Below are 15,948 nucleotides of genomic sequence, written 5' to 3'. Positions count from 1 at the left end.
CTGAAGTTATGTTGTATGAGGTTTTAATACACTGTATAATGTTATATGCTTGTTACATCCTAAATAGATAATTTTGAGTTTTTTTTTTTTTTTCTGATTTTTTTCCCCTCCAGAATGGAGCAACATCATAGTTTTTACTTTAATTAAACTGGAATATTTTTGTCATTTTGTATGCTTGTGAAGTATAGCTTGTTTATATTTTTCCCCTTAGTACTTGGAGGCAGAAGATAAATGTACACATTAACATAGAAAACCAAGTAGTTTTTTGGGTAGAGAAGAATAGCAGCTTTTCACTTTTATCTTTCTTCCATAGTACTGAGAGTATATACTAACCGTTTTTAATTTTCTTTCTGCCCATAGGTTGCCTTTCTAGGGCAAATGCTTAGTAGGCTAGTTATTTCCATTTCTTCACTAAGAACAGCCAAACCACATACCTTAATAGGATTTTTGGAAAGAATGGTGCTGCTTTTGATAGGAGACCAATGAAGAAATACCTCTGCCTTTGGAATTCAAGGAAATATTTTTTTCCTGTTTAAATAAATAATAAGCTTATATTAATAAAAAGTAAAAATAGGCTGAGCACAGTGGCTCACACCTGTAATCTCAGTGTTTTGGGAGACTGAGGTACTGGGCACCATAACAAGACCATATCGCTGCATTTTTTTTTTTTTTTCTTTTGAGACAGAGTCTCACTCTGTCATCCAAGGCTGGAGTGCGGTGGCATGATCTTGGCTCACTGCAACCTCTGCCTCCCAGATGATTCTTCTGCTTCAGCCTCCTGAGTAGCTGAGATTACAGACGCCCACCACTATGCCCAACTAATTTTCTGTATTTTAGTTGAGACGGGGTTTCACCATGTTGGCCAGGGTGGTCTCAAACTCCTGACCTCAAGTGATCCATCCGCCTTGGCCTCCCAAAGTGCTGGGATTACAGGCGTGAGCCACTGTGCCCGGCCTGTACAAAATTTTTTTAAAAAAATTAGCCGAGCATGTTGGTGTGTGCCTGTAGTCCTGGCTACTTGAGAGGCTGAGGCAGGAGGATCACTTGAGCCTAGGAATTGGAGGTTACAGTGAGTTATGACTGCACCACTGCTCTTCAGCCTGGGCCACAGAATGAAACCCTGTCTCTTAAAAGTAAAAAAGCAAAACATTTATAAATAAAAGAAAGAGCTCTGTAGTCTTATACTCCAAGAATAAACATTTTAACTGTTTGATGTTTATCCATCCAGACTTCTTTCATGAAAGCTATATTAGTTTTCAGGGTAAAAAGTATGAAGACTCTTTTGACTTACTGTAATTTCTGTTTCCTAATTTAGTAATATAGACGTACTGCTTTCAATTTCAGTTAGTACACATTGGCCTTAGTGGATGTAACACAGTTTAATTAACAAACTTTTGTTGGTGAACATTTAAATTATTTCCAACATTTTTCTAATATAGTATTCCATTGGTTATGCTTGTATATATTTCTGTGTGTTTGTGTGATAATCAAGATAAATTTCTAAAAGTAGAATTCCTGGGTCAAAGATCATATGTATTTTCAATTTTGGTATATATATTGCAAAAATTACCCTCCAAAAGGATTGTACCAATATACATTCATACAAACAGTGGTTTGAGAAAACCAATTTTTATCACATTCTCAACAACACTGTATGTTATCAATCTTTCAAATGTTTGCAGATCTGAGAATCAATGGCCCTGCAAAGCTATGTCTTGGGCAAGTTTTTTGAGTCAATGTTTATACTGTTCATTAGGACTTACTGACTTCATTGCTAATAACTGTAGAATAGGATTCCTCTTGATCCTTAATGGGATGATCAATATCGAAAAACTGTTTTATTCAAAGAACTCAGCCCTAATGTTAAATGTTAAGTATTGTCAAACTATTGTCCAGAATCAGATTTTTTGACTCCCTATGAGATCAGGGAAAAAAAGATACAAGTAAAGTCCTTTTCTAACTTTCTAATATAAATTTCTTATATCTAGGGTACTTCAAACTCCAGTGCAAACTTTACTTTTCCTGGTTATCCCATTCATGTACCAGCAGGTGTGACACTACAGACTGTATCTGGTGAGAGTATATTCTAAGAATATTTTTGTTTTTAGCAGGTACTATTTTTTGGACATTAAGCTTCATGATTTTTTAATAGACTATATACCAGAAGTTATAAGAACTTTTAATAAAATAGATTTTAGAAGTAATGATAAATGGTGGTTTTTATTGTTACGGAGACAGTCTACCACAAAAGGCGCTGTACTAGGCCTATCCTGTATTTCATTCCCAGTTCTCTTTCCCAACATTGTATAGGGGTTCTTTGTATGTATTTTTTCTAATTCAAGTCAGTTATCTAAATTTTAACAAATACAAAATAAAATAACTTACCTGCATTCCTGCTAGCTCTAATTACGGATTAAAGATTAGGTTGATCAACCTTTGCCCCCTTTCTTATTAGAGATTGCGTGGTCTGATAGAACAAACAACAGTTTTGAGGTTAACCAGTCTCTGCTTTTCAGAGCACCATCTCTTGATTTTGAAGAGGATCATACCTCTTTTTTGGGTTGTTGTAAAGTTTAAGTAAAGCACCTAACTCAGTGCTCAAAAATAAGTCCTTTTTTTTTCTTTTTTTTTGAGACGGAGTCTCGCTCTGTCGCCCAGACTAGAGTGCAATGACTTGATCTTGGCTCACTGCAAGCTCCGCCTCCCGGGTTCACACCATTCTCCTGCCTCAGCCTCCTGAGTAGTTGGAACTACAGGTGCCCGCCACCATGCCCGTCTAATTTTTTGTATTTTTAGTACAGACGGGGTTTCACCATGTTAGCCAGAAGGTTCTCCATCTCCAGACCTTGTGATCCGGCCGCCTAGGCCTCCCAAAGTGCTGTGATTACAGGCATGAGCCACCGCGCCCAGCCTTTTTTTTTCTTTTATAGTGTTATTTTAAAGGAAGAAAGGAGAAGAAATTTGATTACTTTTGAAATCATTAAACTCTCTTTTGGATAGCATTTTCTTGTTATATGGCATTTTAAATATATGAGGTTATATTTTACATGATTATGTTTGTTAAAATCCAGTTTTTAGTTGATAACATTAATTTATCAAACAGTGGAAGAGGTTCATGGATTAAATATTGGTGGCCTTTTTGTATCTCAGAGTGTGACATATAAACAATTGTGGGAGAAGTCTGGAATTAAAGCAAAACATACATAATTAAAAAATAAGAATTTGTATATTGATTGTAGAAAATCCAAAAATGTCTGAAGAATAAAAGAAAAACCCCTAGAGATAACCGCCATTAACATACCAGTATATTTTTTTCCAGCCTGTTGTGGATGAGATTTTTTTTGTGATTGTTGTCAAAGGAAATTTTAATTCTATTATACTTACAAGTTTGTTTCCTCCTTTTTAAGGTCACCTTTATAAAGTCAATGTACCAATTATGGTGACACAGACTTCTGGAAGAGCAGGTATTCTTCAGCATCCAATTCAGCAAGTATTTCAACAGCTTGGCCAGCCTTCAGTAGTACAAACTAGTGTTCCACAATTAAATCCATGCTGTCTTCAAGCAACTACTGAAAAATCACAGAGAATTGAAACTGTGCTACAGCAACCCACAGTTCTACCTTCTGGGCCAGTAGATAGGAAACACTTAGAAAACGCCACCAGTGATATACTTGTATCTCCTGGAAATGAGCATAAAATTGTGCCTGAAGCTTTGTTATGTCATCAGGAAAGTTCTCAGTATGTCAGTCTTCCAGGTGTTGTATTTTCTCCACAGGTCTCTCAAACAAATTCTAATGTGGAGTCAGTGCTCAGTGGTTCAGCTAGCATGACTCAAAATCTGCATGATGAGTCCCTCTCCACGAGCCCTCACGGGGCTCTCCACCAGCATGTGACTGATACTCAGCTTCATATTCTTAAAAATGGGATGTATGGATGTGAATCTGTAAAGCAACCAAGAAATATAGAGGAACCCAGCAACATACCTGTATCAGAGAAGGTATAGTTCTGTGTCCAACTTCTTGGTATCAGGGGACAGACAGTGACCAGTGATTGGATATCCTGAGTATTTTCAAGCTATAATGTTAATCAGAATTATATATATATTTTTTTGTTTTTTCCTTTAGAAGATTATTTCTTTTTTCTATTGATTAAAAAAATTTTTAATTGTGATAAAATACACGTAACTTAAAATTTACCAACTTAACCATTTTTAAATGTACAGATCAGTAGTGTTACATACATACACATGTGGTACAAGCAAGAAGATTGTTTCTTTATTGTTGTTTTTAATATAACCATCAGTTCTTAAAATATTCATGCTTAGCATTTCTAAATTTTTCATTTCAATAGATGAATTAGAATACTTCTTTAGAGAAAATGCATTTGTTTTAAAAGGTAATCTATTTACCAGTTTCTTACATTGGGAAACTTGTTTTTTGTCTGCAGATAAAAATTAAAAGACCCAGAAATCCATACCAGTAGTTTATGGAATGTTTTGAGATAATTAGTTATCAAATGTAATATACAAAAGAAGCCCACAAAGTATTTTTTTTCCTGCTCTACCTAATTTTTCTGAATTCTTACGTGGAAACTTTTTCCTACATGAGGGATTATGTTGCTAATAATTTTGTTTCTCCCTGCCTACTAAAGTACTAGTTTCACTTAATTTCTTTTGGTATTTAAACTATGAAAAATTAGCTTCTAGTTAACTTTTGATACCAAAAATAGGTCTGAATTATTAATTTTCAAGGAATTAATAGTAATGGCAGAAAGATTCTTGGAGAATTTTGGATTATAAAAATTAAAAAAATTACATTCTTTTTACAAATATGAAATACATCTTGTGGCTAATTCTATTTATACAATTTAGGACATGTGAAAAATACTTAAAGGTTTTTGCCCCAGCTAATGGTTTAGCCATCATCCAGAGCCACTGTACAAGTCTGTAGCAATGGATAGTTAAGCACCACCTTAATATTTTATCTTCAAGATATTTAAATTTTGCTACTTAGGAAAAGATACAGGGCATAGTGAAAGCCCATGAACAAAGAAAATGACGATCAGAAACTATTTGACCTGTTTTATAATGTTTCAGATATTTAATGAAACCTGTTCAAGATCTCTGAGCAAATCTGTTGTTAGTTTTGCTGTAAGTGTTCATATTAAAATGTTTTATTGAGTTTTTAAATTTTTTTAATATAATATATATAACATTTAGTAAATAAATGTAGGCTAAACTAATAATTATGAAATATTTGGTTTTGAGGTAAAACTAACTACAAATGTAAAATGTTCGTTTTCATCACTACTACTTTTGGAGGTACTTTTTGCCTGGATTCTGTGTGAACTTTGCAGATGTTTGGTGTGATGAGTCAAGGACTTATTCTACTGTTATGTATTGTATGTCATCATGTCCTTTTTCTGATATGGGGAAATAGATTAGTTAAGGGATATTAATCAAGGATTGATTGGGGTAGTGGTTGAGAACATAAGCTTTGAAACCACAGTAGGTTCAAATTCTAGGTTCACTACTTGCAAGCAAACTGTGTAACATTACTCACAGAAATTCAGTTTTAGTCTTTAAATTGGCCCTAATACCAACCTTGTAATTTTGAGAATTATCAGAGATAATATATATTGAGTATTTAAAGCTTCTGGCACCATAGTAAGCTTTAGCTTAGCGCTATTATGCTCTATGAGCTTGTAATATATTGGGTAACTTTTCATGTAACTTGTTTGTTAGTTTTAAAAAAGGTCTATATCTAAAACACAAAAATCTAAACATATAAGAGTATATATAAAATGCTGATTTATTTATTGTAAGTTATCTTTGAGATAGTAAGCAGTTTGGTAAGTTTATGCTGAACTAATTTTCAAAGACTTTACAAGCAGTTTTTCTTTTTATAAGTAGCTTAAAGCAAGTTATAATGAACTCTACTCATTTACTTTTCCTATGTTGTAAACTACTGGAGAGTTTATGGATCTATAGGTTTAAGAAGTAAGGATCTATGTGGGTTTAACATTCTGTTTCACAAAATATATTCTTGATAACTTTTGATTCTGCCCCTTGTAACTTCTGTTCTATTTTCTTTGTCTGAATTTGACTCTTCTGGGTACTTTAAAGATGGAATCATACAATGTTTGCCCTTTTGTGACTGTCTTATTTCACTTAGCATAATGTTTTCAAGGTTAGTTCATATTGTAGCATGCGTCAGAGTTTCATTCCTTTTTAAGGCTGAATTATGTGAGTTTGATAATTTTTAAATTTTGTAAATATTCCTGGAATCTGTTTCTTTTTCTCCACTGCTAGTGCCATTGCCCTAATTGTTTCTCATGTGGGATAATTTTATCTAGCTAATTTATCAGTGTGTAGTCTCTTCTACCTCTTACTCTACTCCTGCCAATCCATCCATCCTAGAGGTCAAAGGCCTAGGCTTCAGGGATCAGAATTGTTTTGAATCCCTTCTCTATTCCTTAATACTTATATGACTTAGATAAGTTACTCATTTGTAAAATAAAGATAATAGTATCTACCATATAATTGTGGTAGGATTAGTTAAGACAATCAATGTAAAGTGCTCAGCAGCACACTGGCACCGTGGTAAATGCTCAGTGCATGTTAGCACTCTCTTCCTGGTGGCTTCCAGAGATCTGTCCCAAATGCAGCCTGATTGTGTCTTTCTCCGCTTAACACATCACTGACTGCCCTTCACCTATAATAAATAAACTTCAGGCACCTTAATATACATACACAAAGCATATTACACGTTCTTTTTCTGCCAAAGTTTCCTATTTACTCTTCCTTCCTCACATGAATATTCTTTATTGGGAACTGGTAACTGTGAGTGATTCTTGGTTTTTAACCTTGTTGTTTCCTACTTTTCTTTTTGCTTTTGCCATCCCCTCTATTTGATGCCTGGAGTTTCTTCCCACCATCCTTTCCTCTGGTTAATTCCTGCTTATTCATTACTTCCTTCAGAAATCTTCAGTACTTCTCCACCTAATTTTTCCTTCATTATTAAATTGGATGTGGCTCTTCTGTTTTGTCGCCTGAAGCATGTCTATCATAATATAGTTCAAAGATATATTGATATGTTTTCTTTGCATTGACAGGTACATTTATCTTTGTATGTGCAGTAATCTAAGAATATATACACACTTGTGTGTACTAGAGTATAAGCTTTTAAGGATGGGATCTAGAATTAGTTTATTTGGCTCAGTGGTTCTCAATCCTGGCTGAATGATAAAATCACTGGGCCATTAAAAGAAAGTGCAGGTCTACCCCAAGAGATTTAAATCTAATTGATCTGGAATGGGGTTCAGTCATCAATATTTAAGAGCTTCTGAAGTGATTGTAATATATAGTCAAGGCTAAGAACCACTGATGTAGCTCAAAATCAATGTATGAGTGAAAAATGGAGTGAGAGGATAAGAGAATATATAACTCCTAAGTGAGAGTTTTCATTTTTCTTCTAAGTCCGCACGTATTCCTCTAAAAGATAAAATGTCCTATCAATAATTATTTGACTTTATAATTCATTTAAATTGAGTAAATACTTTTTGAGTCTCTGTATGCCATTATGAAATTAATATATCAAAGTCAGAGATATTTAAACCAGATATGTGACTTTTTCTTCATTATAAGAAGAAAGCCAATTTAACAAAATAATTTTTGTATCTGTCAAAATATATTAAGATATATTTCATTCCAAATAAGAGTGAAGTAGCATGGGATGCTACTGTACATGGTCAGGTAATATATAATTATCATTGTTACTATATTGTAATAGATTAAATTCCTGTTAAGAATAAAAGAAAATATGCCCTGCCATTACAATTATAGGCCACTGAATTTGACATAATTCAGGCTGAAAATGTGAAAAGAATGTGTATTATAGTTTAGGCTTATCTTGTTTTATATTTATCCCCACATATGGGTATAAAGTTCTGCAAATTTTTACTAGCCATTGGAAAAATATGGTTCTTTCATTGGAGGGAAGCTTAAATGGCAAAGACTGGAAGCTGGATTTGGCAAACAAAGCTTTATCATGAAGCATCCTATTTACTCGCTTATTATACTACCCAGTCATGGAAGCCACATACAATCAAAGACACCATGGTTAAGCTGAGAATATTGAACATTATTGAGCTGGTTTGTTTTAGAGCAGAGAAAAAAAAAACGGAAGCATTTCCTCTGTCAGATGACATCATTTGCATTAGAATTGTTGACATTTCTTTCAGGTTTGGCTGGAATTCATAGAAGTATCAGCAGCAACTTTCCTTTAACATTCAACAGGCTAAAAATACCAGTGTTTCTTAGGGCTGCCAACATCTGATTTTCATCATTATTTGTACATTGATACCATCAAAGAATTTTTATGTTGTGAGCTTTTTTTTTTTTTTTTTTTTTTAAATTGGAAACTGACATCTTTCTAATAATGAAAAGCCTGGCTAGTAAAATTTGGTACTCTACACCATTGGAGCTCCCAAGATGCTTGGCAAACATAGTTTTGCTGCTTTAGTAAAGAAAGTGTCGCTGTCTGTTTCAGCACATGGCATGCATTAGTGCTAAGACACGCCAATAATTCTAAAAGAAGTCTCATCGGCTGACATAAAACTCAAATATATTAGAGCAACAGTTTGGAATTATTGTATTTCCCAAGACATTTATCAAACAATGTAGGCAGAATATTAAATTCTTCATGCAGAATTTTTCTGGCTTTTGAAAGTACAATGCTTGAAAGGACCCTTGCTTGATCCTTGGGGAGACATTTACTATTTCTGAGAGGGAGCAAAAGCCCCCTCATAACAATTTGACCTAGAGGAGTTCATTGATGATCTATGTGGTGGATGTTTGGCTATATGAAGCACTTAAATCTTTTCATGGTCCTGCGGTATCAATTATGGATGTTGCTGCACAACTCCTGGCTATTTTGGTCAAATTACCACTTCAGAAGAGACTGGAGTCAGATAATTGTGAATTTTTCAATACCTGGTGGAAGTGCTTCTGAAGAAAAAAGTTGAGAATGATAACTCTTTTGCTGTTATTGAAATTAAATTTAGATTTGTAATTTTAATCCTCTCCCAGAGTAAAGAGGGCCTCACTGATTGAAGGAAAATGGTATGAGGCTACATAAATTCAACTAGAAGAGTCCTGAAATCTTCAGTATTCCTTTATAAGCTTATGCTCATCTGGCAAAGTAACACACAAGCTCTGATTCATTTTTCAACAAAAGATCTTATGGTTTAAGGTTTTCAGTACTTGTTGCTATTAAAATGAAAAGCCAGGCTGGGCATGGTGGCTCCTGCCTATAATCCCAGCACTTTGGGAGGCCAAGGTGGGCAGATCACTTGAGGTTAGGAGTTTGAGACCAGCCTGGTCAATGTGGTGAAACCTCATTTCTACTAAAAATACAAAAATTAGCAGAGTGTGGTGGCAGGCACCTGTAATCCCAGCTGCTCGGGAGCTAGGGCAAGAGAATCGCTTGAACCTGGGAGGCAGAGGTTGTGGTGAGCTAAGATTGTGCCACTGCACTCCAGCCTGGGCAACAGAGCGAGACTCCATCTCAAACAAACAAACAAACAAACAAAAAAACCAATTTCAATGTGTGGCTTAGGCCTAGGACAAATCTTATACTAATTGACTTTATTATTATTTTTTACATATTTTTGAGATAGAGTCTCACTTTGTCACCCAGGCTGGAGTGCAGTAGCGCGATCTTGGCTCACTGCAACCCTCACCTCCCAGGTTCAAGAGATTCTCCTGCCTCAACTTCTCAAGTAGCTGGGAGCAGAGGCCCACACCACCATGTCCAGCTAATTTTTGTATTTTTGGTAGACACGGGGGTTTCAGCATGTTGGCCAGGCTGGTCTCAAACTAACTGGCTTTAAAATAACTCAAATTTAAAGAGACATGATATATATACAATAAAATTCATCTTTTAAAAGGTAGTTTTTAGATGTACCATATGAATTTTGACAAACTGAAATTATACAACCCTACCTGAGATAGAGAACGTTTTCATTACCTCAGAGTTTCCTCACATGCCTTTGTAGTCAATACCTTCCTTCAGCCTCCAGTTCCTGGCGGTCACTCACTGATCTGTTTTCTTTTGGGATAGGTTTACGGTTTCTAGAATGTTAGACACAATCATGCAGCATGTATTTTTAGCACAATACATTTGAGATTCATCCATGTTGTTGCGTATATGAGTACATTCCATTGTATGGTTATACCACATTTACTTACCAGTTTGACATTTGGGTTGTTTCCAGTTTTTGGTGTTTGTGAATAAAGCACCTGAAAGGGCCAGGCGCTGAGTAATCCCAGCACTTTAGGCGACTGAGACGGTTGAATTATTTGATGTCAGGAATTCAAGACCAGCCTGGCCAACATGGCGAAACCCCATCTCTACTAAAAATATGAAAATTAGCTGGGCATGGTGGTACACGCCTGTAATCCCAGCTACTTGGGAGGCTGAGGCAGGAGAGATAATCGCTCGAACCCAGTGAGTTGATATCATGTCACTGCACTCTAGCCTGGGAGACAGAGTGAGACTCTGTCTCAAAAAAAAAAAAAAAAAAAAAGAGGCCTTGAAAACATTTATGTGTAGGTTTTGTATGTGTAAATACCTAGGAGTGGGGTTGTTAGATAAGATGATAAATGTATGCTTATGAGAAACAGTCAAACTCATTTCCAAGGTGGCTGTATTTCCACCAGCAATGTATGGTGGAATTTTGCATCTCTACCAGCAATGTGTAAGATTTGTTGTTGGTACACCACATCCTTGGTAGTTAACGCTATCTTTTGGTGAGGAGAAGTTTTTAATTTTGATGAAGTCCAGTTTATTATTTTTATCTTTTGATTTCTTTTTCATGTGTCTTATCAAAGGCTGCAGAGATTTTCTTACACTTCTAAATATTGTATAGTTACAGGTTTTACATTTAGGCCTGTTGCCCAGGCTGGAGTGCAGTGGCATGATCTCAGCTCATTGGGTTCAAGCGATTCTCCTGTCTCAGTCTCCCGAGAAGCTGGGATTACAGATGCCCACCACCATGCCTGGCTAATTTTTTGAATTTTTAGTAGAGGCAGGGTTTCACCATATTGGTCAGGCTGGCCTTGAACTCCTGACCTCAGGTGATTCACCTGCCTCAGCCTCCCAAAGTGCTGGGGAAACAGGCATGAGCCACCGTGCCTGGCCGGCTCACTTTTTTTTTACATATGGATATTCAATTGTTTCACCATCGTTTGTTAAAAAGACTGCCCTGTCTCACTGAGTTAGCTGTCTGTGCACATTAAGTATCTAAAGCACTTCACCTTTAGTGAAAATTATTACATCTGTGTTGGTTTATTACTGAAGGTTCATTCTGTTTCATTAATTCACGTGACTATCTTTTTGCTAGTACTACACTGTCTTGATTATGGTAACTTTATAGTAAATCAGAGAGTGTGAATTTCTCAAATTTGTTCTTTTTTCCAAATTGTTTGGGCTATTCTAATTCCTTTGTATTTCCATATAAATGTTAGGATGTGCTTGTCAGTTTCTAAAAAGAAAAGTTGCTAAGACTGATTTGGGTTGTGTTGAATCGGTAGATCAGTAAGGGGAATTGACGTCTTCACAATATTGAGTCTTCCAATTCAGGGGCATAAGTTTTTTTTTTTTTTTAATTTAGGTTTTTGACTTCTCTTACTAATGTTTTCTAGTTTTTAGCATATACATATTTTATATATTCTGTTATATTTTTATCTAAATATTTCATAGTTTTTGGTGCTATTATAAATGGTACCTAAAAATGCCATCAAGAACATTTTTTTTCCTTCATTTTGTTTTTATTATAGCATGTTTGCTTAATTTACAGCAAGCAGAAAACAAGCTGGGTCTTGTTTTGATCCAAATATTGATGTTTTAAAGGTTGTACACAATATTTGTTAAAAAGAACATAAAAATACCTTTTTAAAAGCCTCTGTAAGAAAGAAAATATAAAGTTTAACCCCACAACTTTCCTCTTTGCTAGAACTGCAAACTACTGCTACAGTTTTAAATAGACTTTTTGTTGTTTAAACTATACATCCAGGAAAATCTAAAAAAACATGCATATAAATAATTGCGTAGCAGAACATGAACATTAACTGCAAACAGTAAAGAAATGAAAGTTAGAAATACTATAAAATATACGAAGGTGCTAGAATCAATCCTTTAAACACATCCCACAAACAGTATTTAAAATCCATCATTGTATTCTTTACAGGCAAAGCCTAGATTACTAAAACCAAAATTGAAAAAAAAATCCTCTAAAAGGAATTGTTTCTCCATAATTCTTACTTATATCTGTAAGCATGCAATCTAAGATTTTTAAAGATGCTAGCTTTTTATTATGAAATGAAATTGGACATGCCAAGTCACTTTTGTCTCCAAAACGATCTTTCAGAGAAATACTAGAAATTATAAATGGTTAAGGGTATTACTTCATTTTTAGTCAGGTACTACACTGATAATCGAAAGCTCAGAAGACGTGACTCTTGCATACAACTGAGTAATCCTTTTTCCCAAATTATTTAAAATTTTATGGCACCACAGAATCACCTAGAATGAGTGTTGTCTTTCAACTTGCCTCATATTAAATAAACTGAGGTGTGAAAAGCAGGCCTCCCTCATAAAGAGGCAGACAAATTTTGATACAAATGCATGAGCCAAGTGCTGTAAGCATCAAACTTTCAGTTTTACACTATGTGCACACACACACGAAACCTACTTGGAAACAATTGCTTCTAACAGCAGTAAGAAAAGTAAGCAATATTATGGTCAACAGCATTCCTTAAACTTTAGAATAACTACATAAGAATATTCCTTTCTCCTTAAAATTATTTTTGCCATCATCGACCTGCTCAAATTTTAAGGTGAGTTTTTGTGTTTTCTGTGTTCCAAATCTTCATAGGAATGAGAAAAAAAGCAGTCAAGCCTCCATGTTTCAGTCAAGAACTCAGTTACCCAGCTGGTATCATTCCCCAAGACAGTGGGGTTAACAAAAGAACTAATCCACGCTGCATCAAAAATAATTATCATTGGCCTAGACATTTTTTTTTTTTTTTTTTTTTTTTTTTTGAGATAGAGTCTCACGCTGTTGCCCAGGCTGGAGTGCAGTGGCATGATTTTGGCTCACTGCAACTTCCACCTCCTGGATTCAAGCGATTCTCTTGCCTCGGCCTCCTGAGTAGCTGAGATTACAGGTATGTGCCACCATGCCTGGCTAATTTTTGTATTTTTAGTAGAGACGGGGTTTCACCATGTTGGTTAGGCTGGTCTCGAACTCCTGACTTCGTGATCCACCCACCTTGGCTTCCCAAAGTGCTGGAATTACAGGTGTGAGCCACCGTGCCTGGCTGGGCCTAGACATCTTGACAAGACATAATGGTCCAGCCTGAACCTAAATGTGTCTGAGCAGTCAGTGTTGTATTGTGGCTACTACTTCACTTTTGTATCATTCTATCTTATTAGCAAGCTGCATTTCTAGGTTAACAGTTCTACCAAAGATGAATATGAAAGTTTATTTTTAATGAGACAATATTGCAAATTGTGGTCAACCAACATCTTTTCACCAAATACTTCAAGCATAAAAAATGAGAATCTTTACAAAAACATATAGAGACACCACAAATTGGTAGCTGCCCATAACATTAGACAAACTGGACTCTTAAGAGTGGCTTCTCAACAGCATATCATTTAATAATAACTGTTGCCTGGTACAGGGAAAACTAACAAGTGTTTTTAAAGCATCATTGCAACATTATATTCCTGATAATTTAAGTAAACCGAACTATGAGTAAATGAATGATACATGCCTAAAAATGAGCATGGTCTATACTATCAGTGGCCACTGGACTTAGGACTAGTCCAAGACCTTGATCCAGATTTTGACCTAGACCTAGACTGTGATCTTGACTGAGATTTGGATCTAAGTGATTCTTTTTTCCTTGATTCCTTTTCATATCTTGAGCCAGACTTATAATGTGTTTTGGAATCTGTTTTTAGAGGTGCCTCTAGTTTTGGTGTGAGATGCAGACCTAGAACATGATTTAGCCTTCATTTCTTTCTTGGGCTGGGACTTGGACCGTGATCTTGAATTGGATTTTGATCTGGAAAAAGATCGATTTCGGTGTTTGAATCTGTCATTGTTGGAATGGCTTCTGCTACGCCGTGGTCTTCCAGTCCGTCTACTGTTTCTAGGACGACACGATCTTCTATAGTTGTAATCAAAAGACCAACTTCTTGATCTCCTCCTTTCATAACTTCGGCTTCTAGAATGCCTGTATCTGTCATAATCATCATAGCGTGAAGAACTGTACACATTCCTCTCTTCCTTGGCTTCCATCTGATTTGGTGTCTTTCGATCCCCCTGGGCAAACTGTATTTCAGTCTGCTGTCCACAAATCCACTTTCTGTCCAAATTATGTAAAGCGTCTTCAGCATCATGAACATCCTCAAATTGTACATAAGCAAATCCTCTTGGATGGCGAGTGGAGAAATCAAGTGGAGCATACACATCAACTATAGGACCATAATGACCAAATTCACGCCGCAAGTCTTCAGACCTGGTGTCCTCGGCCACGTTCCTGGAGAACAGAGACGTGTTGAGGGGACGCAGGCAGCGAGACATGGCGGCGGTGTGTCTCGGCCGGACACACTAACCGGCTCAGCAAACCGTGCGTGCCAAGACCATTTTTATTCTTCTTTAAGCTTCATTTGCATTGCACTTTTAAAAATATATTTTTAATTAATTAATTTATTAGTTTGTGGAGACAGAGTCTCATTGTGTTATCCAGGTTGGTCTCGAATGTCTGGCCTGAAGGACTTGTCTCACTTTGGCTTCCCGAAGTGCTGGGATTACAGATATATGAGCCACTGTGCCCAGCCTAAAACACATTTTTTAAAAGGTAGAAAAAACTAAAAATTTCTAAGGCATTTGCAGTACATTGCCACAGTATTTTAAAAAGAGGTTGTGCCGATTTTTCCTGCCACCAGTACTTTGATCAGTTTTGCCACATAGTTGACACTATATCACATGGACTTTTACAAATTTGATTTTTCTTTCATGCTAAAATACACGTACAAGTAACCATTTCACTATTTTATTTTTAAATTATTTTTACAATTTTTAACTGTATAGCTTAGTGACAGTAAGTATATTCACATTGTTGTGCAGCTATCACCACCACCTGTCTCTAGAAATTTTTCATCTTCTCAAACTCCATGCCCATTAAACATTAACTCCCCATTTCTCACTCTCCCAGTCCCTGACAAACAACCATTCTACTTTCTGTCTCTATAAATTTGACTACTTTAGTTACCTCATATAAGTGGAATCAGATAGTATTTGCCCTTCTTCATTTAGCATAATGTCTCAGGGTTCTTCCATGTTGTAGCATGTGTCAGAACTTACTTCCTTTTTAAGGCTGAATAATATCCCATTGTATGCATATATTGCATTTTGTTTATTCATTCAGGTGTCTGTGGATACTTGGGTTGCTTCCAGCTTTTGACTGTTGTGAATAATGCTGCTATAAACAGGGTGTACAAATATCTCTTCAAATCCCTGGCTTTAATTTTTTTGGATATATATGGAGAAATGGAGCTGCAAAATCATATGACAGTTCTACTTTTAATCTTATTAGGAACTGCCGTACAGTTTCCATAGAGGCTGCACCATTTTACCTTCTCAACAGTAGTGTACAAGTGTCTGATTTCTCCACATCCCCACCAACACTTACTTTCTGTTTTTTTTTTTTTTTTTAAATAATTGCTACCCTAAGGGATTTGAAGTGGTATCTTGTAGTTTTGATATGTATTTCCTTAATGATTAGTGATGTTGAACATTGTTTTATGTACTTCTGGCCATTTGTATATGTTCTTTGGAGAGAAGTCTATTCAAGTCCTTTGCCCATTTTTTTTT

General features: G+C 35.7%; 1 protein-coding gene and 1 pseudogene across 2 annotated transcripts in view; one reads left to right on the top strand and one right to left on the bottom strand.

Moving 5' to 3' along the window:
• GTF2A1L (general transcription factor IIA subunit 1 like) overlaps positions 1-15,948 on the top strand; it is a 66,493-nt gene that overhangs the window by 29,612 nt on the left and 20,933 nt on the right. For both annotated transcript variants that reach the window (XM_010371751.1, XM_010371750.2), the window contains 2 exons: positions 1,989-2,073; positions 3,408-3,997. In XM_010371751.1, the coding sequence (XP_010370053.1) occupies positions 1,989-2,073; positions 3,408-3,997 (675 nt within the window). The remainder of the gene's footprint in view (positions 1-1,988; positions 2,074-3,407; positions 3,998-15,948) is intronic.
• On the bottom strand, positions 13,866-14,655 carry LOC104668942 (annotated as a pseudogene).

This window comes from Rhinopithecus roxellana, chromosome 17, assembly GCF_007565055.1.
Source record: "Rhinopithecus roxellana isolate Shanxi Qingling chromosome 17, ASM756505v1, whole genome shotgun sequence".
NCBI classification, from domain to species: domain Eukaryota; kingdom Metazoa; phylum Chordata; class Mammalia; order Primates; family Cercopithecidae; genus Rhinopithecus; species Rhinopithecus roxellana.
This window is presented reverse-complemented; position numbering and strand designations above follow the sequence as displayed.